Source organism: Ceratotherium simum, chromosome 31 (assembly GCF_057802395.1).
Source record: "Ceratotherium simum simum isolate JZ-2026a chromosome 31, ASM5780239v1, whole genome shotgun sequence".
Taxonomy (NCBI): Eukaryota; Metazoa; Chordata; class Mammalia; order Perissodactyla; family Rhinocerotidae; genus Ceratotherium; species Ceratotherium simum.
This window is the reverse complement of record NC_141930.1, coordinates 1,994,839-2,016,616: the sequence shown is the minus strand read 5'-3', so window position 1 is coordinate 2,016,616 and position 21,778 is coordinate 1,994,839. Positions and strand designations below refer to the sequence as shown.

General features: G+C 34.8%; 1 protein-coding gene across 4 annotated transcripts in view; it reads left to right on the top strand.

The window, feature by feature from the left end:
* The window catches only part of CNBD1 (cyclic nucleotide binding domain containing 1), a 301,600-nt gene that overhangs the window by 106,556 nt on the left and 173,266 nt on the right, over positions 1-21,778 (top strand). For 3 of the 4 annotated variants that reach the window (XM_087420360.1, XM_087420363.1, XM_087420361.1), the window contains exons 2-3: positions 5,634-5,779; positions 19,694-19,887. In XM_087420360.1, the coding sequence (XP_087276486.1) occupies positions 5,634-5,779; positions 19,694-19,887 (340 nt within the window). The remainder of the gene's footprint in view (positions 1-5,633; positions 5,780-19,693; positions 19,888-21,778) is intronic. The other variant, XM_087420362.1, reaches the window with a different exon arrangement.

Here is a 21,778-nt window from a genome sequence, read left to right as displayed (position 1 = left end):
GTATCCTGATGAAATATAGGCATACTTTGTTTTATTGTGCTTCACACATATTATATTTTTTATAAAACTGTCTACCAGCAAAATAATTATGACTTACTGAAGGCTCAGATGATGGTTAGCAGTTTTTAGAAGTAAAGTATTTTTAATTAAGGTATGCACATTTTTTTTTAGACATAATGCTATTGCATACTTAATAGACTACAGTGCAGTGTATAGTATGCACTGGGAAACCAAAAAAATTGTGTGACTTGCTTTCTTGAGATAGTCACTTTATTACAGTGGTCTGGAACCGAACCCACAATATTTCTGAGGTATGCCTGCATAGAGAAGAGACAAAAGGATGACAGATGCCTTTGATGAAGGTTCCTACGAGGAAGAACCCATAATTCTAGAAAGTGAAGGGAAAGCTGCCCTGAAAGCACTGGGAAGAAATAAGTCACCAGGGTAGATGGGATATCAATAGAATTATTTCAGCCACAGAGACTGAATCTGTCAAAATCCTAACACGAATATGCCAACAAATATGGAAAACAAAACAATGGCCTACAGACTGGAAATGCTCAATGTATATCCCAATCCCCAACAAAGGAGATGTCAAGGAGTGAAGTATCTATAGGACCACTGCTCTAATTTCTCATGCAGGTAAAGTGATACTCAAGGTGCTGCAGCAAAGGTGTTGATCTCATATGGAGCAAGAAACGCCTGATGCCCGAGCTGGATTTCAGAGAGAGAGAGGCACACGGGATCTACTTGTGATTATTCTTTGGCTACTGGAGTGCTCCAAAGAATTTCAGAAGAAGGTTAGTTTATGTTGTATAGACTACAATAAAGCCTTTGAGTGCATGGATCATGAAAAGCTGTGGGCTGCTCTGAAAGAAATGGGCATGCCTCAGCACTTGATTGTCCTGATGTGTGACCTGTACTGTGGACAAGAAGCCACTGTCAGGACAGAATATGGAGAGACAGAATGGTTTCTTGTAGGCAAAGGGGTCAGACAAGGGTGTATTTTATCTCCCTATCTGTTTAATCTGTGTGCAGAACATATCACGAGAAAAACTGGGCTAGACCCAGATGAAGGAGGAGTGAAAATTGGTGGAAGAAATATCAACAATCTAAGATATGCAGATGACACCATCTTACTGGCAGAAAGCAACAAGGACTTGAAACAACTCCTGACAAAAGTGAAAGAAGAAAGTGCCAAAGTAACACTGCCATTGAACATCAAGAAGACAAAAATCATGACTAGAGGAGAACTACCCAACTTTAATGTAGACAATGAAGATGTTGAAATTGTTAAAGATTTTGTTTACCTTGGTTCAGTCAACAATTTAAATGGAGACTGCAGACAGGAAATCAAGAGAAGACTGAGACATGGAAGGGCAGCAATGAAAGAACTAGGAAAGATCATCAAGTGTAAGGAAGTGTCATTAGAGACCAAGGCCAAGATTATCCACACCCTCATATTCCCAGTTACTATGTACAGGTGTGAAAGCAGGATGATGAAGAAGGCTGACAGGACAAAAAGTTGATTCATTTCAAATATGGTGTTGGAGGCGAGCTCTGTGGATACCCTGGACTGCCAGAAAGACAAGACAAGTGGGTCCTAGAGAAAATTAAGCCTGAACTATCACTGGAGGCAAAAATGATAAAACTGAGGCTGTCCTACTTTGGGCACATCGTGAGAAGGCAAGAATCTTTGGAAAAGACAATAATGCTGGATAAAGTAGATGGCAGCAAGACAAGAGGAAGACCAAGTATGAGATGGGTTGACTCCATAAAGGAAGCCACAGACATGAGTCTACAGGAGCTGAGTAGGGCTGCTGAGGAGAGGACATTGTGGACATCACTCATGCATAGAGTCACTAGGAGTCAGAGCCAACTTGACAGTACGTAACAACAACTACTCATCCATACTGGTAAAGGTGACTATTGTATTCATCTAATAACACGGTTGTCTAGGAAAAATGCGCTGTGTTTTCCTTTGCTCTTGCACACAATACTTGTGACACCACTGTGTTTTAGGAGCTCTTTGCCTGGAACTGGGGGCAGAGACCAATCTAGATACAGGTCTTCCTCAACTTACAACGGGGTTATGTGCTGACAAACCCATTCTAAGGTGAAAATCTCATTAAGTCAAGATGCGTTTAACACACCTAACCTACCGAACATCATAGCTTAGCCTAGCCTACCTTAAACGTGCTCTCAAAACACTTACATTAGCCTACAGTTGGGCAAACCATCTAACACAAAGCCTATTTTATAATAAACTGTTGAATATCTCATGTAATTCATTGAGTACTGTACTGAAAGTGAAAAACAGAGTGATTTTATGGGTACAGAGTGGTTGTAAGTGTATCGGTTGTTTGCCCTCATGATCATGAGCTATACTGCGCTGCTGCTGCCCAACTTCACGAGAAAGTATCATACCGCATATAGCTAGCCTGGGAAAATATCAAAATTCAAAATTCAAAGTATGGTTTCTACTGAATGTGCAACACTTTCACACCATCCTACAGTTGAAAAATCCTAAGTCAAACCATCATAAGTTGGGGACTGTCTGTATTTTCTACTAGTTCCCAATAGCCTTCAAATATGTAACAGCAACTGACTGAAAAGAGTATCTGGCACATAGTAAATGCTATAAATGTCATAGCACTTGTTTATATTTATGTGTATATATAGACACAAACACACACAGGCATATCTATCTCTCTCTGCATATATATATATATATATGATATACTTATGTATTACTACATGTATTTGGATATATATGTTTATATATGTATATTCATACAGAAACACATATACGTGTATATATAGAGATGATTTTGTACCTAACAGATGAGCTTACACATTATTTTCAGATTCAAATGGAATATTTACAAAATTTGACCAGGTAATAGGCCATGCTTTACTTCTTTGACTGTTCCCTTCCCGTTGACTAGACCTCAGCCATATGGCCACAATAAGGGTGACTTGGAAATGTATTCTATCTGTGAGTCTAGAAATAAGTGGAATTAAGTTTTGATAGAACAGCTAGCGTCTGTTCTATAGTTTGCCTTTTCTGGTTACCAACTACTTATGCATATCCTTTTTCCAACACATATAATGTACTCACTGTCTCACCAAAAGACAAAATCAAAAGTTTCACCCATTACTGCATCTAAAGTCCGGAATCTTGGGGAATATACCCTCTTCTCCATCAAGAATAAGTATTGTTACTTCTGGTCTGCTAACATAAAAGCCAGAGAGACAAGTTATCTGTCACTGTCTTCCTACATGACATACAATGGTGGAGCCAGGCATCAACAATCTACTGTGAAAACTCATAATCAGAAAAAGAAATGGAAACACACTGTAGTCATTGATTCACAGCAACAATGTTCATTTGCTTGGCTGATATTATAAAAACCTCTGCCTAACAGTGTTAGAAGTTTTTAAAATTAGATTCTGGATCTGTTTTTTGAGAGGAATAGCTCTTGGTTGCACTATCTGAGAGTTTTTCTCTTGTCTCTTATCCCCATACACAAATCTAATAAGGGTATTGGAGAATATGCTCCCTTGAAGACTGAGGAGTGTTGCACAATTTCTTTTGTTTGAAAGTTCAATAAGTTATAGTTTTATTAGGCTATAATATTGGATTCTTTGGTGATACAAATCCCTCAAAAACATAATAGGTTTCTGACCTATCTGTCTCCAGTATCTCCTACATACCAGTAACCAAAGCCAAGGTTTTGTTCTAGACACAGTTATTAAGTCTTTGCTTATTTCTTCTCTGTGTGCCTGCCTCTCTCTTAATGTAGGCTACCGTAAGGTCTTCTGGAACAATAGGTGTGGTTGGGAAGGGGAAACCTTTAATTAGACCTTTGCCATAGGGTTGTGCCTATATTTAATTGAGCAAACCTAATAGACCTTTGATAGTCAAGTCTTTTTCAGTCCTTTCTTGCTGTGTGGGATCAAGGAGCACTTGGCTTTTACAATCACGCCCCCACATTTCTGGATCCTCTCTATTCCCGTCATTTATGCTTGAAAACTGGTCAATTTTAGCCAGCTATTAATACATTGCTACAAACAATAATATTGAGCAAACAAAACCCGACAACTCTCTGGCTCTTTCCTACTTTCTATGAAGCAGCAGGTTTCCTAGGTACTTGGTCTATATCAAATGTTTTTCCACTAAAAACATGTATCTCCTTTTTTTTTTTTAGTCTGTGATATTATTTCCTTGCCATCTGCTGTCTGGTTGCTAAATCAATGACATGTACTTTAGATTTTAGTTATGACATCATCCCATTTCTGAATACTAATTCTTTATTGTTGTATCTGAAGTACACACTTTTAAATGATGTTAAGTAGGGAGACAGTTTTCTCAAGACTATTTCTTAAGACTATCTACTAAACTAGTGGTTTTCCAACTTCTTTTTTTGCTACAACCCACAACAAAAACAGAATTTGTGTTGCCATCCAGTAAACATACACACACAAACGCATACCAGATGGGCCAACAGGATGTGCCTAAACTAGGACTGTTTCTAGCAAACCTGCATATTTGAGTACCCGAAATTCCCTTTCTGCTGCTAAACTGATTTTTCACAAGAGATTTTTAAAAATTGCTTGAATAATACTGAGCATTTAGCAATGATATGACAGCTAGGTTAATCCCTTGAGATCCTAGAATAAACGTGAATTTTGTATATTAATTATGGTATTATACTTATTAAATAATGACCTTATTGATTAAAAGTAAATAATAAGTTGCTTCCAAGTCTTGGCTATTGTGAATAACGCTGCAATGAACACAGGGGTGCGTGTATCTTTATGCATTGGTGTTTTCAAGTTCTTTGGATAAATACCCAGCAATGGAATAGCTGGATCATATGGTAGTTCTATCCTTGAGTTTTTGAAAGAAAAAAAAAAAGTAAATAATAAATATCATTCATCATATGATAATTATGTTTTATTTAAAGTTACATATACATCTTTTCACTTAAAATTTATATCCTTAAATGTTACATTTCAGTTTCATTTGATCTAAGTTTAATAGTATTTAGAAGGATCAAGAACAAACAGTGGGTAAAACATCAATTGTTTTACTATCTGAAAGAGGTCTTTATTATTATAATTACCAATAATAAAAGATATAATATAATTGAAGCACTGTTTTCTATAAAAATAAGTTAAAGACACTATGGGGGCTGGCCTGGTGGCATAGTGGTTAAGTTCACGAGCTCTGCTTCAGCAGCCCAGGGTTGAAGGGTTCGGATGCCGGGCACAGACCTACATACTGCCCATCAAGCCATGCTGTGGCAGCATCCCATATACAAAATAGAGGGAGATTAGTACAGATGTTAGCTCAGGGCCAATCTTCCTCACCAAAAAAAAGGCACTATGTAATTTCCTATGTATATTCCTAAATAAAGTTTTGTGGAGGCGCATCTTAATATTGGAAGGACAACAAATTCTCAAGTTGACTATTAAGACAAAGTAGAACATCATCACAGGTATCCTTAAGCAACTCTCAAATAAAGAGGAAATCTGAATTGGGAAGCTCAAAAATCGAGGATTTCTTGGTTTGCTTGTTTCCTCGTATTTATGCTGTGGTCTCTCAATTTGCAATCTTCTTTTTTAAGGCCCGTTTACAGGACCCAGTCTGAACACAACACCATGTGGAAGATGCTGAAAACGATTCCAGATTTAACCTCCCAGCTAACTGACGAGCATCTGAGAACTCTGAGTAAGAGTGTCATTTCTGAAACCTGGGTAAAAGGCAGCACAGGTAACAAATATGGAGGGAAATGTGGCAAGATAAAACGCATGTCACTATCTTGAGTTTTCTATCCTTATAATACTCATAATTTCACTTGATGTGTTACAAATGTACTATTGGATGTATTTCATTTGTAAAGTTAGAAGTAGTGAAATGAATAACATTTCACATTTTAGTTCTTATGTTTTAAAGATACACACTTGTGTTTCCCCACCTTGAACATGTATGAGAATCTCCCAGGGGACTCATTGAAACATATTGCTGTGTTCACCCCCAAAGTTTCTGATCAGTAGGTCTGGGATGGGGATTAATTTGCATTTCTAATAATATTCAAGGTGATGCTGCTAGTCTGGGGACCACACTTTGAAAACTACTCATTGATTTACACCTTTAACAGCAATCTAGCATTGGTTTTCATAGTTAAGACAGCAAGTAGTCAAAGCGATTATTTAATCCAGATAGTGATCTAGATATTGGAAACAAACCTATTCAGATAGATTTTAGTTTCCCAATTTTAATTTCTAGTTCCTTTATCAAGGATATATTGGATACATTAGTAGAAGTATTTTGTATTTTAATTTTTTAGGGGGACCATACAAGTAAACACACACACAGAGTCACACACACACCTAAACCAACAGAGTTCAACATCATTTTTTGCATTTATCAAGTACCTATTAGAAAAGAGGAACTAAATTTATTTAATACATTCTTTGTGTTAGGGATATCCCTTATTCATTCCTCACAGTAACAAATAATAGTAGATATTATTATTACTATTTTCTATAGACGAGGACCCTGAGGCACAAAATATCATGTAGAGTATTTCTGATTAGTATTGAATTTCAAGCACACTTTAGCCTTCCTGTATAAAGTGTCATGTCAGGATCATGACATTTAAAATCTAACTGGAATTTTGGAGAACATGTGTCTATTGAAATGATTTACATATTTCGAGAGTTTTCCTTCAACTGTCCTCTCTCATAATTAGTTTCATTTAATCTGACATCAAGCAGTGGAAATTAAATCATCGGAGTTTTGCAGAGGATAAAGTGATTTCAAAAGGAAAGAACAAACATTCAACATTGTTTTGCCATTAGCTTGAGGATAGTAATTAAAAAATTAATTTTTGTCATAAATCCCTGAAATTATATTTATTATGGTAAAAAATATGGAAACAACCTAAATGTCCTTCAATAGGAGATAAGACTACCTATGCTGCAATATATCTATTCTATGGAATTCTAGGCAGCGGTTAAAAAGAATGAGGTAGATCTATATACACTGATGTAAAAACATTAAAGACAGTAAATAAAAATAAAACAATTGCAGAATTATATAAATAATATGATCGATTAATCATACTTTCATAAATACTTCTATTTATGAAAACCCAGCAATTATATATACATATGTATGTGCATATATATGTATATAAAATATATACAGTAAAAAATATGTAAAGGCAGATACAGAGGGACACTCCAAAAATACAAAAATTTTAGGTGGCTCTAAAATTGTGACCTTAGTGGAGGGGAGAGGACCTGAGGGGCAGTGAAGGGGCACAATTAACTCTTCTACATATACTTGTGTTGAATTTTCCACAGTGAATGTATATTCATATGTTAGTGTTTGTAACTACATATTTATTTTTTTCAAAAAGGTTTTAAACTACATTAGAAGTAAATATTGTATTCTGATGGTATCTTAATAACTCAGGTGATTATTAAAATATGAACTTTCATTCTTTGACAAATATCAACTTTAATTCGTTTATATTAAATAAAGTAATCCAACTCACACTTCAACAGGGCATACTCCAGACTCGTAAGAAAACATTCAGAAATCTCTGTGTTTACATTGACCTGTGTTAAAATCTTTCTCGTGAGTTTTTTAAGACCTCTAATTCCGACAGCTCAGGTCTGCTTCACTATCAAAGCAGGCAACTCATTAAACATCTGACCTTTGTAAATCTCTGTTCATCCAACTTAAAAAACAAGCCCAACTAGGTGTCTTTCTTTCTCCCTTTTCTTTATTCATGTGTGCGTTTCCCTCCCTCTGCTGTTATTTAAAGCGTTCCCCCTGGCGGCCCCTCATCACCAGGCTGCGGGCTTCCAATCTGCCGCTGAGCTGTGGTTGCTCGCCTGAGAGTCCACACAGCTGTTGTACCTTCTGGCCACAGGTTCTTTGGAGCTTCATTATTTAAGGCAGTTTCTGAAACTTACCATTACTCACTCAGCTTCTCATTTAGTTTCCTTAAACAATAAAATATTAACAGGGATAACAATATTATGATTTTAAGTACTGAATAACACATAGACACATCTCTAGTTTACGTGAATATGCTACTAAAACATGATTACCATATTAAGATTACTTATATTACTACATTATTTATTTATGATATTAAGGATTACTTATATTATTCTCTAATAAAAATACTATATATAATATATATTACATATGGTAATCTCTTTCAGTATGCTGTATAGATATAGTTTACTGAATTCAGATGATCTGAAGAGTTTTCCATTGGATCTCTTATTTTATGGCCTGGGCAGGGAGCAGTTGTTTTGACTGGTAACCTAAAGCTCATGAAAACTAAAAGAATTAGCTTGCTTGAGAATCCAATTTAGTGACTAACCTGGAATTAGATCCTAGATCAAAGTTTCATTACAACTACCTTTATGTTAACATTGAAACATTCCCGTGAGATGACTGATAAAAGGGTTTTTTCTTTTATATCTATATCGACTTCACTTTGTTTTCTGTACTTGAAGCCCACTGTCTTACAATGTCATTTCTCTCTTTCTTTCATTTTACTCCTAACTTTTATAAGATTATATCTCAAAAACACCATAGCTCCTTATTTGAATAAAATCGTATATTTATCTTTAATGCTGAAAAATGTTTATGTTATAAGTTTTTAACATTTCCTAACCTGCATAGACTTTTATTTTTCTGTTCTTGTTTAAATTTCATTTAACATTATAAAAACACGGTAGCTAAATCTCACGAAAAATGTAGTGGGCATCGTTTTTAGATACAAATTAACCATAATTCAAATAATATACTCTTACAATAGCATATTATTTCATAATAATAAAATATTTAGTCCTACCATAAGGACCACGGCTCCCTTCAAGGCAAACAAGGCCTTGAAGAATGAGCATTGATCCTGAAGTGTAGATCTGCTTTCGCTGCAACTAAGGTGTTTCCTAAGATTCACGAAGATTCATCCTTGGAAGCAGGCCAGAAATCTTCTTCAGTCTCTCTGCATTGTGAGAACCCAATTCCGTTTCTACGTTTCTCTATCCAAGAGATGATCGTGAAGTTGAGAAAATTAATGCAACAAAAACGACGACAACTATTCACTCTCAGGACAATACAAGAGACCCTGGCCATGATATTTTATTTCTCTAATATTGTCATTGAATCTTATTTTCTAAGCAGTGAGACTTAGAAGCAGGGGTGATATCTAAAATATTTAACACCTGATCAGAACAGGAGCAACCAAATCAGAACGAATGCTGCTCTCAGCAGTTGGAATGGGTGTGTTAGTAATAGAAATCCCACATGCGTGAGTTCCTCCACTTCTGTTACTGGAATATTTTCAATTAATAAAGAACTACTTTTCAGGTTGATTACATAATTGTACTACGCAGTGCCTAAAATTTAATAGTTTTTAAAAAACCTTCCTGATTTTACTAGAAAAAATAATCAGAGTAGAACTAATATTCGTTCAACCCCTCTAGGCTAATTCTTAGATTGTCATAGTTCAGAAGAGTTGGCAGCTTTGCCCAACCATGGGAAGTCATTTTACTTTTTGTCGGTGAAGAAGATTAGCCCTGAGCTAACATCTGCTGCCAATCCTCCTCTTTTTGTTGAGGAAGACTGGCCCTGGGCTAACATCCATGCCCATCTTCCTCTACTTTATATGTGGGACGCCACCACAGCATGGCTTGATAAGCGGTGCATAGATCCACAACCGAGATCTGAACCCGTGAACCCCGGGCCGCTGAAGCGGAGTGCCTGAACTTAACCACTACACCACCCAGCCAGCCCCAGGAGTCATTTTTAAATAATACATTTATATACTTTTGTCATATGTGCAAAAAATGGAATGTGGTATTATGCTAAATGCTTGGGAAACAAAATTACATAAAGCTGGTTCCCATTTCCTACAATAATACAGACATAAATTCATTGATTTAACAACCATGTATTGAGTGTTTGCTATGTGCTAGTGACTGTCACTAGAACTTATTTTCTAGGGTGGGAGACAGAAAATAAACAATAAGTGAAAGCATAGTGTAATTGCTGGAAATAAGTTCTATGAAAAAAATAAAACAGAGCAAAGGAATAGAGAGGGGCTGGAAACTGGAGGAGGAGTTCTTTAAATGATGGTGATAATAATGACATAACCTACAACAATTCAAGGAGTGTTTATTCAAGAAAAATGATAGAATTTTGGTAAGAATAGTGAATTTTGCAGCATTTTCACTTGGCCTATTCCCATCACACTAGACCCTAGCTCTGCAGTGGCTTTGAAAGCAGCAGCCTTGCAACCATGGTGGCTGTGAAAACCAGCCGCCTGAGAACCACTGGAGGTGGCAGGATAGGTTTGAATCTCTCCCCAAAGCTCCAATGCAAGAGATTTGTCACAATTTTGCCCACCTGGTAGTTTCCAGGAATGGGCACATTTACAGAACCTATATGTATATATATATAAAAAGAATGGTCTCAAATCAATAACCTAACCTTCCATATTAAAAAATTATAAAAGAAAAGCCAAGTAATCCCAAAACAAGTGGAAGGAATGAAATAATAAATATTATAGTGGACATACGTGGAAGAAGAAATATGAAAACAAAAGAGAAAATCAACAAAGCCATGTTCTTTACAAAGAACAACAAAATAGACAAATCTTTATCTCAATTTATCAAGACCAAAGAACATTCAAATTATGAAAAGTAGCAATAAAAGAGAGGACATCATTATTGACTTTACGGAGATAAAAAGGAATGTAGAGGAATACATTGACCAACTGTTCACAATATTTAATTATTATCAGAAAGAATGGCTTTAGGTAAACCAATAATTCTTAGGCTCAAATTATTATTTACATAGATTTCTCTCAAGATTAACTGGCTTTTATTAGCAACCCTAAACAAAAAATTCATCTTGTTATCCAGGGATATATTTTAAAACGAGAAAATGATGGAGAATCCACCTGAAAGTTATGTTTCTTAAGAGTAGATATTTTTCTAAAACCTTTTTGAGATTTTTTTTCTTTATTTTAACAGACCAGAAGAACGTTTGATAACTACTTTAAAATACTCAATTGTATATAATTTGGGGTCGGGAAAAAACACATTCTTTGTGCATTGTAGGTGCTTCCATTTATTTTTAGAGGTGAAAATTTCAGCCCTACCACCTGCATACCTCTAGGCATAGATAGCATAATACTTTCTTCAGGCATGACTTGGCCTCCAGCTCCTCAGCTTTCTGAAGCTCTGTGTCCTTCCTCGACCCCACCCAACAGCAGGGCTGACTCTAACACATATATGCTCTTAGTCTGAAATACAGCCTGATCTGCAGTGCTCGGACTTAAGAGCCACTCAATAAATATTTGGCAAATGAATTCATGCATTAATTGGTGCTACAGGTAACTTCCAAGCAGTATAACCTTGACTACACAATACTGATTTAAAGTTCCTTCAAGAACAAAATAATTCTTGTTGAAATGATAGTCTGAAATAGATGCGGCTCATTCACTCTTCCAGATAAAGTAATTTTGGATTATACTGGTGAATCCTACAGTCATGTACCCAGATATCATCTTTTTGATCTTCCCATTTAGAAGCGATTTTTATATCCTTAGAAATAGACTTATGCCCTGGTATGGGATATTTTAATAATGTGCTTTACACTACATTCTTTTCTTTTTGAAGAACTTCTGGCAGAAATACCTTCAATAGTATTGACACTTCTAGTCACTTTTAAAATCTCTTATAGTTTCTAAATCAGGTAACTGATCATATTAAAAAATTTTAACAGTAAGGAAAACAGAGCAAAAATTCTCTCCTTATCCAATACTATTTCCTTGCAAATATATAGTATTTCATAAAATTTGTTTTGAAATTTAATTTATTCTTGCCTTCATTTTTTTTCTTACCCAATTTTCCTTCATTCTATTAATTCATTAACTTTTAGAGCAATATTGTATGTATTTTTGTAAGCTCACTTATTATAACTCCTTTTAGATAACAAGGTATGGTCTAAATGAATTAATGAAATCTTTTACTGAAAAAAATTAAAGGTCTTGACCTTAATATGCATGTTATGGATAGGAACAAGCAATTTGAAATATGAAATTATCTTAGTGTTTTTTCTTTTTAGTAAGAAGAACTAAGTAAAGAAATCAAGAAATAATAGGTTGTAAGCTTATTAAAAATAATCACCAACAATTTATGAAATTATGAAGTCTTCTTTTATGAAATCTCTACAAATATTTGGCAAGAAGTATCAATATTGAGAGGCTATTTTAATGGAAGACCTGTGCTCAAAATAAATGAAATAAATTTCTTTTCATCTCTTCCAGTTAGCTCTATGATAATATTTATTTATCTGGATTTTTTAATCTTAAAATAAATATCCAATTTTACATGTTGATTATCTTCCACAAGTTATAGCAATATTCTAAAAAAGTTGTTGGACTCGTGCCTTAAAATAGCTACTCCTGGCACCTTAAGGAAGGAAAAATTGTCCCTAAAAGCGAAACCCCATCACCAAAGATACCTTACTATATTAAAAACTATGAAAAGTCCATTCATTGCTTTAGTTATGTTATCTCTGGGAGCATGGCGTTCCATGAATTAAACCACCTGGCTTAAAATGCATATAACTTACTGATATTTCCCTGAGCTCCCACCTAATTGACTGAGAAGAAAATAGGCCAACCAGGAGTTTTATCTCATTTCTCAATAGACAAAATTCTAAGAAAAGAATGAGTTGTTCCCCAAATGTTTTATAAGATTCTTTGGAGAGAAATACAACAGAGCATCATTAATTAAACTTTTATTCATTCAACAAGTATTTACTAAATGCCTAAAATAATCCAGGTGATGTGCCGTGGACCAGAGATACCGCGTCAGAGTCCCAGGTCCTTCTCTCAAGAGGCTGCAGGCTATGGGCAGAGACTGGAAATGCACAGTGCCGTGACAGAAATCTGTGAGGAGAGAGCCCAGAGGAGGGGCATTCATTAGGATAAATAGGAGGAGGGCAGAGGTCAGGAAGGTCTTCCCTGGTAGACAGATAACACTTAAACTCAGTTTTATGGGCCAAGCAACAACTAACCAGGTGACAATATGACCATTCATCCAGTTATAGCTCTTTGAAACTTGTAAATTCTTTAAGAATGGTTGATTTTAGCTGTAGGTTCTGTGTACCAGACAGCAGGAGATTCTTAGCAAGGAATTCACAGACATTTTTGCTTTAATAAAACTTTGCTTTAATCAAACTTTTAACCTTTTGAAAAGTCACTACCAAAATGATTAATTAAACTTTCCATTATTAGTATTCTTAATTTCTTTTGAATGTCTTTTGTTCACCTACCACAAGTGTGGTTGAGAGATATGTTAAAATATGAGGTCCTGCACTAGGAAATTTCTTCAGGTCCATTATTTCATTCTTTTGCCTTTTCATGTTATGGAAGTTGGCTAGTTAAATAATTTTATGAAACTTATTTCCAACCAACTTGATTTTATTAAATTCCTTTAATTTGCAAAGTCTGAGAATCAAGATTTAATGCCATTTTGATCTATATTGTTTTAATTCTTATAGTCAAATTTTTCTTAGATGCTTGGAGTATTCTTTCTTTCCTGAAAGTTACATGAAATAATGTATCTTGAAAATTGAAGAAGGAGCCTATACTATTTGTTTCTTCTCATTTAGAAATTTCAAAAGCTTATATTTATCTTGCAGTATTAATAAATATATTTTTCTCACAATTAGTAAAGTTAACACTACTTTGTTATTTGTAAGTAGTATTTTAATTATTATTTGAGAGCTTAACTCTATCACAATTGTTTTCTTTAGACACTTTTTTTTTTGTGTGTGAGGAAGATCAGCCCTGAGCTAACATCCATGCCAACCCTCCTCTTTTTGCTGAGGAAGATTGGCTCTGGGCTAACACTAGTTCCCATCTTCTTCCACTTTATATGGGACGCCGCCACAGCAAGGCTTGACAAGCGGTGCATTGGTGCGCGCCGGGGATCTGAACCCGGACTGCCAGCAGTGGAGCGCAGGCACTTAACCATGACGCCACAGGGTCAGCCCCTCTTTAGACATTTTTTATGGTGTTTATATCATTTGTCCATATATTTGAGGGCTGATTCAGATATTACTTGAATGCTATCTGAGAATTTTCTATTTCATACCTTTTTCTTGATTCTTCATTTTCATTTCAATTTATAATGTTATTTTCTTGTTGTTTGAATGAGAATTTTGTCTTTTTCTCTCCAAATATTTGTATGAAGTTACTCTGAAGTTTATTTCATGCTGCATATGCTTCTGAAAGTTCCTTTAAATGATTTTGTTTTCAAATTTCTACCAAACTAATTTTGATACATTCATAAATAAACCAGTTACATTAATTTCAGGAAATAATTTAGAGTCGATTTCTGAAAAAAGTAGTAAGAATTTTTTCAATCCTCATTAAGATCCTTTATAGAATCTATCAAACTAACTTCTATATATATGTGTATATATAAGTATATTTATATGTGTGTGGGTATATAAATATTTATATGTACACATACAATACACTGCAGAAATACATGTATATATACTGCACACACACATACACATACACACACAGAGTGCACTCCCATGTGCGTATGCGTATTTGTGGATTTGTATGTGTGCGGGTACTTTCAGATGTTGAAATATATTTGAAAACCTCCAGAAGTTAATCTACTTTGTGACTCTTGACAAGTTTCTTAATCATTCTGAGCCTTACTTTCTTTATCTGAAAAGTGAACTAATGATATATGATATTGGGGTTGTTAGAAGGATCAGCATTAGAGCACCTAGCACAGTCATGGCAAATATTGGATGCTCAGTGTGTGGTACTTACTCTTCATGGCAAGTTTAGAGTATTTGGACAACTGGAACAGCTATGTTTGCAGATTTTGGAAACTCTACATAGAAAGGTAGTTTCTTAATGAGCCGATTTTTTAGGAATAGCCAATCAAACCACTTATTGAGATCTAAGCACCATAACCTCATGGAGAAATTCTAGGGAAAGGCACAGTTGCAACTCTAATCATGCACTCTGATTTTGCTCCGTAATTAATAGTTTCCTTTTTGATGAGCTCTCTTTAAATCACTCTGTGTTTTCTTGTGAACAACTATACTACCAAACTCCTTTCTAGACTGGTTTTTGTCATATAATGTTTTTACCACAAACATGTATTCATAGTTAAACATAAATTGATCTTTTTTTTTTAACATTTTAAACTAATGTATATGACTTTGAAATTCACTTTTTTCCCACTTAAAATGAAACATGATATCTGTCTAGGTCACACAGATAGTCTTACTTTACCATAATTGAAACCATATTCCTATCAAATATATATTGAGAGAAAGAGAAAGGGAGTGGGGAGAGACAGAGAGATGGAGGGGGAGAGGGGAGGGAGGAGAACGGTGATGCTGCGCCGACTCACCACCAAAGCCACACGGGGAGCTGGAGCTGCACCTGGCTGTGTTTGAATCCAGGCTCCACCACCACCGGCTCTCGGGGCTAAAGGCAGGATGTTCAACTTCCCACTGCCTTCAGTCTCCACAGCTGCAATACAGGAGCAGTCACAGCACCTGACTTGCAGAGCTGTAAGAGGATAAAAAAGGTTAATGTACATAATATGTTGAGGACAGAGTCAGGCTCAAGACAAAGAAAGAGGCCACAGAGTGTTTGCTGTCATCTCGTAGTTGCACGTTTTTTCTTGCGGGTTTTTTCCCCACTATGTTTGTAGCATATTCCATTCTATTGATGTACCACAGCATAAGGATGTTTCACTCCTAAACACTTCAGTGTTTACCTAGAATTCAATATTTGTTTCTAATCCTTTTTTAAGATGAAATTTACATACAGTAACGTGCATCTGTATACCTTAAGTGTGTCACCTGATGAGTTTTGACAAATACTGTGACCCAAACCCCTGTCAAGACACAGAACTTGATCATGACCTCAGAGAGTTCTTTCCATGCTTCTTCCCAGTCAATCTCTGGCCCACTCACCAAAGGCAATTGTTCTTCTGTTTTCTTTTTTTTCCCCCAGCATAAATCAGTTTTGTGTGAAGTGTTTAGAACTGTATAATGAAATCAAACAATATGTGCTCTTTTGTGAAAGCCTTCTTTCAGTCAGTATAATATTTTAAGATTCATTCATGTTGCATGAATCAATAGTTCATTCGTTTTTATGGCTGAGTAGTATTCCATTGTATGTATATACCGGAGACTGATGGACCTCTGAGCTGTTTCCAGCTTTTAGCTGTTGTGATAAAGTTGCTAATGATGTTCTTGTACAAGTACTTTTTTGGACATCCACTTTCATTTCTACTGAGTAAATTCCTAGGAGCTGAATTACTGTGACATAGGTTAGATGTATGTTTCATTTTATAGAAACTGCCAGACATTTTTACAAAGCAATTGTACAGTTTTATACTCCCTCCAATAATGTGTGAGAATTCCATTTGCTTTATGTTTCTGTCAATATTTGATTTTTTTCAGTCTTTTTAATTTTAGTAATTGTGGTCTCCCTCTCTCTCTCTCTTTCTTTCTGTTTCAAAATAAGTACACTTATTAAAAATTCTAGTTTGGGGAAGTATAGGTGATTCTTATTTTTTTCTTTGAATTTTTTCTATATTTTTTAATTTTGGAAAAAACATTTTTAGCAATAAATGAAACAGTTATTTTACGAAGTTAAAAATAAACTTAGCTAAAAAACACTTGTCAATGTTATGCAAATGATTACAGTACTTATACTTTGGGATAAAATTTCCAGGAACTTTATTACATAAAGATGCAAAATATACTGTATCCCAAACCAGTTAGAGTAAAGATAATGTTTTCTGAGAACTGTGTTAGATGACTGAAGAAATGATCCAAGTGATGATGAAGAAACTGAAGACTAAGATTTATGTGAGATGTTTAAATAAAATATTTTGTACATTTTATGTTAAAATAAGTACTTCCAAATTAATATTATTTAATATAATAAATTTTAAGTATTATTAACTAATTTAAATATTATAATATATTATGTTATTATATATCACATATTATAAATATTATAATTAATTTCATCTGTATCTCTAAAATTTTATTAATTCAAGTTAGCCAAAAATGTTTAAAATAAAATTTCCATTGGTAAAATTTGGTTATATATTAGTTTTTAAATTTATAGTTTATTTAAACTCTTTAATAGTAACTCTAACAACATAAAAATTTATTATATTCACTGAGTAACCAAAAAAATAAAGAAAATTTAATACATGTAGATAATCTGATTTAGCATGACAATTTTTGAACTGGAAGTTGAGCCTAGAAATACCTGACTCTCCCAAGATTATATGATGAATACAACACTGGGGCTAATCCAGGCCTCCTCCCGCCTCCCAGACCACCACTTGATCCATTTATAGCATCTTGTTTTGTAAAGAAAGAATAATCAATATATAGTAAATCACTAAAAATGGTATCTACCTAATATTAATAAAAACATTTTATTTTACAATACAGTTCCCCCTTTGCCATTTCAAATATAGCTATCATCTTTATATATAAGTGGAGCTAGCAGCTTCCAGAATAGCTTAATTTAACTGTTTTTTTGTTTTTGTAAGTATAATTGGAGCGTTGATGAGATATTTTCTGACCAAAATATTTTCCATGGTTCTCAAAATCTCTAAATTTATTTAACTCCTTAAAGGCCTCCTTAATACTAAAGATATTTTTATTATGAAAGTGTGAAAATTAATGCATTGTAAGCAGAGATTATTTAGTCAAGTTCACTGTCTCTGGGCCAAGGCCTGAAGGAAAAGGAGGATTTTCTTCAGAGGAACAGAGGAGTTACATTCATCAGCAAGGTGAACATATTTTACGGTTAGAGTTAAGTGAAATTCCAACAATGGCCACACACAAATTGCGTTCAGCTGTGAGTAACAGAGAACTAAGGGGCACTGATTTACAAAAATTGGGGGATTTATTTGTGTTACATAATGGGAAGTCACAAGACAAGTGGTTATAGGTGTCAGGGTGAGACATGTGAGATTATCCTCGCCTTTTCCTTGTAGCTGCAAGATGCTTGCCCCAGTTCCAACAGCACGTCCCTGTTCTACACAGCAAGGAAGAGGGGGTGGTGTTCATGTTGGGAAAGCAAAAATTCTCCTAATGTTTTATTAATCAGAATGATGTCAAGTGGCCACACATGTAAGAGTGTCTGGGCAATGTAATTTTTAAATGGGCTCACTCAATACCCAATAAAATTGTGGTTTTGTTAGTAAAGGAAAAGGAAAGCATTCATATTGGGTAGGCAACTAGCAGCCCTTGCAATAAAATTATTTCACACAATGCATTTCTTTTCACAATTTTTATTCTATGCTAAGAAGTGCTAGTTAACTCTATTAAAAAACAGAATATAAATGTATATATTGGAATACACCTTTCCCCCAATTGCTTTTTCCCCTATGTAATTGGTCAAAATCATTACTAGTCTTACAAAATTTTATTATCTTTTACCTTTACAGTATACTTACTGTAATGTCATTTTCATACAGCTCACCTGATAGCTATTAAAAACAATGTTTCTGCAGTGCCCTTGCCACACAGATTAGATGTTTAATAAGAAGTGATATTGTACTACCCAGAAAGGAATCTATTTTAAGCTCAGACATCCAAGCAAACATAACCCTTGCTTTAAAGAAGACTGAAAATCACTCTCCTGAAGTCAACCAAGAGGCTAATAAGAACTCAGTTTAAAAAATTGGTGAAGGCAAGCAGCTGGCATCTCTTAGGGCATAAAAAAACCCCACAATTGTCCCTGAAAATCAATTTGTAGTTTCTATTTACAGCAAATTAATAAGTGTAAGAAAGGATCTTCTCACAGCGCTTGAATAATTTGCTCCCATTCTGTAAAGTAAGGTAAACAATTGAGAAATGGAGAGACACGGTCCAGTTCCCATTCCCTCCTGCTCCAAAAGGACAGCTTTCAGAAGAATCAAATGCTCACAGGTGAATAAACCTGCCAGACCTACAGGCACATAGTTGAGCTCTAGTGGTGGATGACAGATTGTGGAGAATTACAATATGGAGTAGGAGAATTATTGGAAAAAACTCTTCTTCCTACTAATGATTAATCTCCCTCTCCAAACTCTCTTCTTATTCAGTTCTATGAGTGATCACCATCATGTCCAGAGCAAAAATAAATGAAAATTAGCGGTAGATGTATATTGTTACTTATGTAAAATAGGAAAAATGTCATTTTTGAGGGGGAGGTAAATATTTTAAAAAGTTCAAGGGCTTTTCTGGTTCTATTTTTCTCATAATGTCTTGAATCTATTAATTGTGATATGTTACCATAGTTATTTCCCAGAATCTATCAGTTTTATAAGGGGATTCATTACTATAAATAACTGTCAGCAAACAATACGGCAAATGTGTAGACACATCTTTGTTATCCTTGTTATTTGAGTATATTATTTGGGAATGCCGGAGTGCTACGTTAAAGTCATTGTCATTGTATCAGCTAAAAGAATCTGCTTAGAGTGAAGCAAATGTAGTATGTGTGGTAGTCATATTCATATCAAAGAGCCTGGGAAATAAAGTTTACAATATATCTTTTTTGGTTTTGTTTTTTTTCAGTGATTGCAAATGATGGATTTTATATAATACTGAAAGGCCTAGCTAGACCTCGAACACAGGTATATAAAAATCTGATTGAAGAAAGTGAGTCAACACCCTCTTTCGTATCTCAGACTTTCCACAGCTTTGTTTTTGATGAAGATTTCAAACACTCTCTACTTGGTGAGATGCGCATACCTTCATGTGACCCAATGGTAAGAAAGGAATGTTTGCTTTTTCCATAAGCAATAAGGTATCATTATTGTAAAATTTTATCTCTTCTGGATATTTAAATCCAAATATCTTCAGTGAGTCCTGAAATATTCAAGATAATATATCTTTTAAAAATAAAAATTATACTACTAATATTGAACTTGAAATTTGTTTAGAAAATTTAATGAGAGATGCCTTCAATAACATACTGCCCACTGACAGGAGTTGTGTCATTATGTGAAAACTGAGACAAGGCCCATGTGATTGACTCACTGAATGAAGAGGGAGGGTAGCTTGAGATAAGGGAGATGGATTAGGTGATTTGAAGGAGACATAGAAGACAGATCATGAAGGGCCTTTTAAATCAAGTTAAGAATGTGTGCTTAACCTGTTTATCTCCAGAGCAGTGCCAAGGCAATCAAGGAGGTTATTCCCTCACAATCAGAAAGTCTTAAAGAAAATCCTTTGCTTAGATGTAATATTTCAAGACTATCAACTGGTCAAAAAGTAAAAGTTCAGTATCTTTCTTGATCTCTGGATATGGAGATCATGTACATGGAGATCAGATCTGGTTTGACTAGAATTGTGGCTAAAAAAGCCAGTATTAGATTTAGGGTGGTCAAGATGTTCAGATTAGAAAAGAGCCGAGGGAAACAATTAAAGCCAAATTATTTAGCACTATGGATTGAAGTCAGGACAACCTAGAACATTCTCAAGTTAAAGAAGGATGAGGATGGATAAAACTGAGAAAGAAAAACAAGGATAAGAAACAAGACAAGAACATAAAAGTATATTGTTGATCACACGTGAATGGGTGATATTTCTAAATCTTCTTTCTTGATAGGGATGGAAAACAATGCATTTGTTACCCTATGGCAGCATACCATGTACCCGAGCCCATTTCAATCTGCTTTAGAAAAAAATATCACATTTGGCACAGCAGCTATAATTAGGGCTACTTCTTGGTTGAATTTGAGGTCGTCAGCTCAAATCTTCCAGGATCGACTTGTTTGCTTTTTGAGAGAAAAACTCATGAATTAAATGGGGATATGCTGGAACCACCACCTCTGAATCCTGCATTAGGTCTATGATGGCTGCACTAATCTCTGTCGTTCTACCTAGGATGTAGTTTTGTTTTGTTTATTTTTTTCCAGTTTTATTGAGGAATAATTGACAAAAATTGTATATATTTAAGATATATATTTTGATGTTTTGATATATGTATACATTGTAAAGTGATCACCACAATCAAGCTAAATAGCATATCCATCATCTCACATAGCATTTTTGTGTGTGTGGTGAGAGTACTTAAGATCTTCCCTCTTAGCAAATTTCAAGTATGCAATTCAGTATTGTTGACTATGGTCACCATGCTGCACATTAGATCTCCAGGAGTTACCTTGCATAACTGAAACTTTGTATCCTTTGACCAATATCTCTCCATTTCCCCTACCTCCCATCCCCTGGTAACCAACATTCTACTCTCTACTTCTATGAGTGACTATTTTAGATAGCACATATAAGTGAAATCATACAATATTTGAAATACATACAATCATACAAAATCTGTTTTATTCCACTTAGCTTAATGTCCTCTAGGTTCAACAATGTTGCTGCAATTGGCAGGATTTCCTTCTTTTAAAGACTGCATAATATCCCATTGCACATATATACCATGTTTTCTTTATCCATTCATCCATGAATAGACATTTAGGTTGTTTCCATGTCTTGACTATTGTGAATAATGCTACAATGAATATGGGAATGTAGATATCTCTTTGAGATACTGATTTCATTTCTTTAGATGTATACCCAGAAGTGGGATTGCTGGATTGTATGGTAGTTCTATTTTTAATTTTTTGAAGAAACGCCATACTGTTTTCAATAATGGCT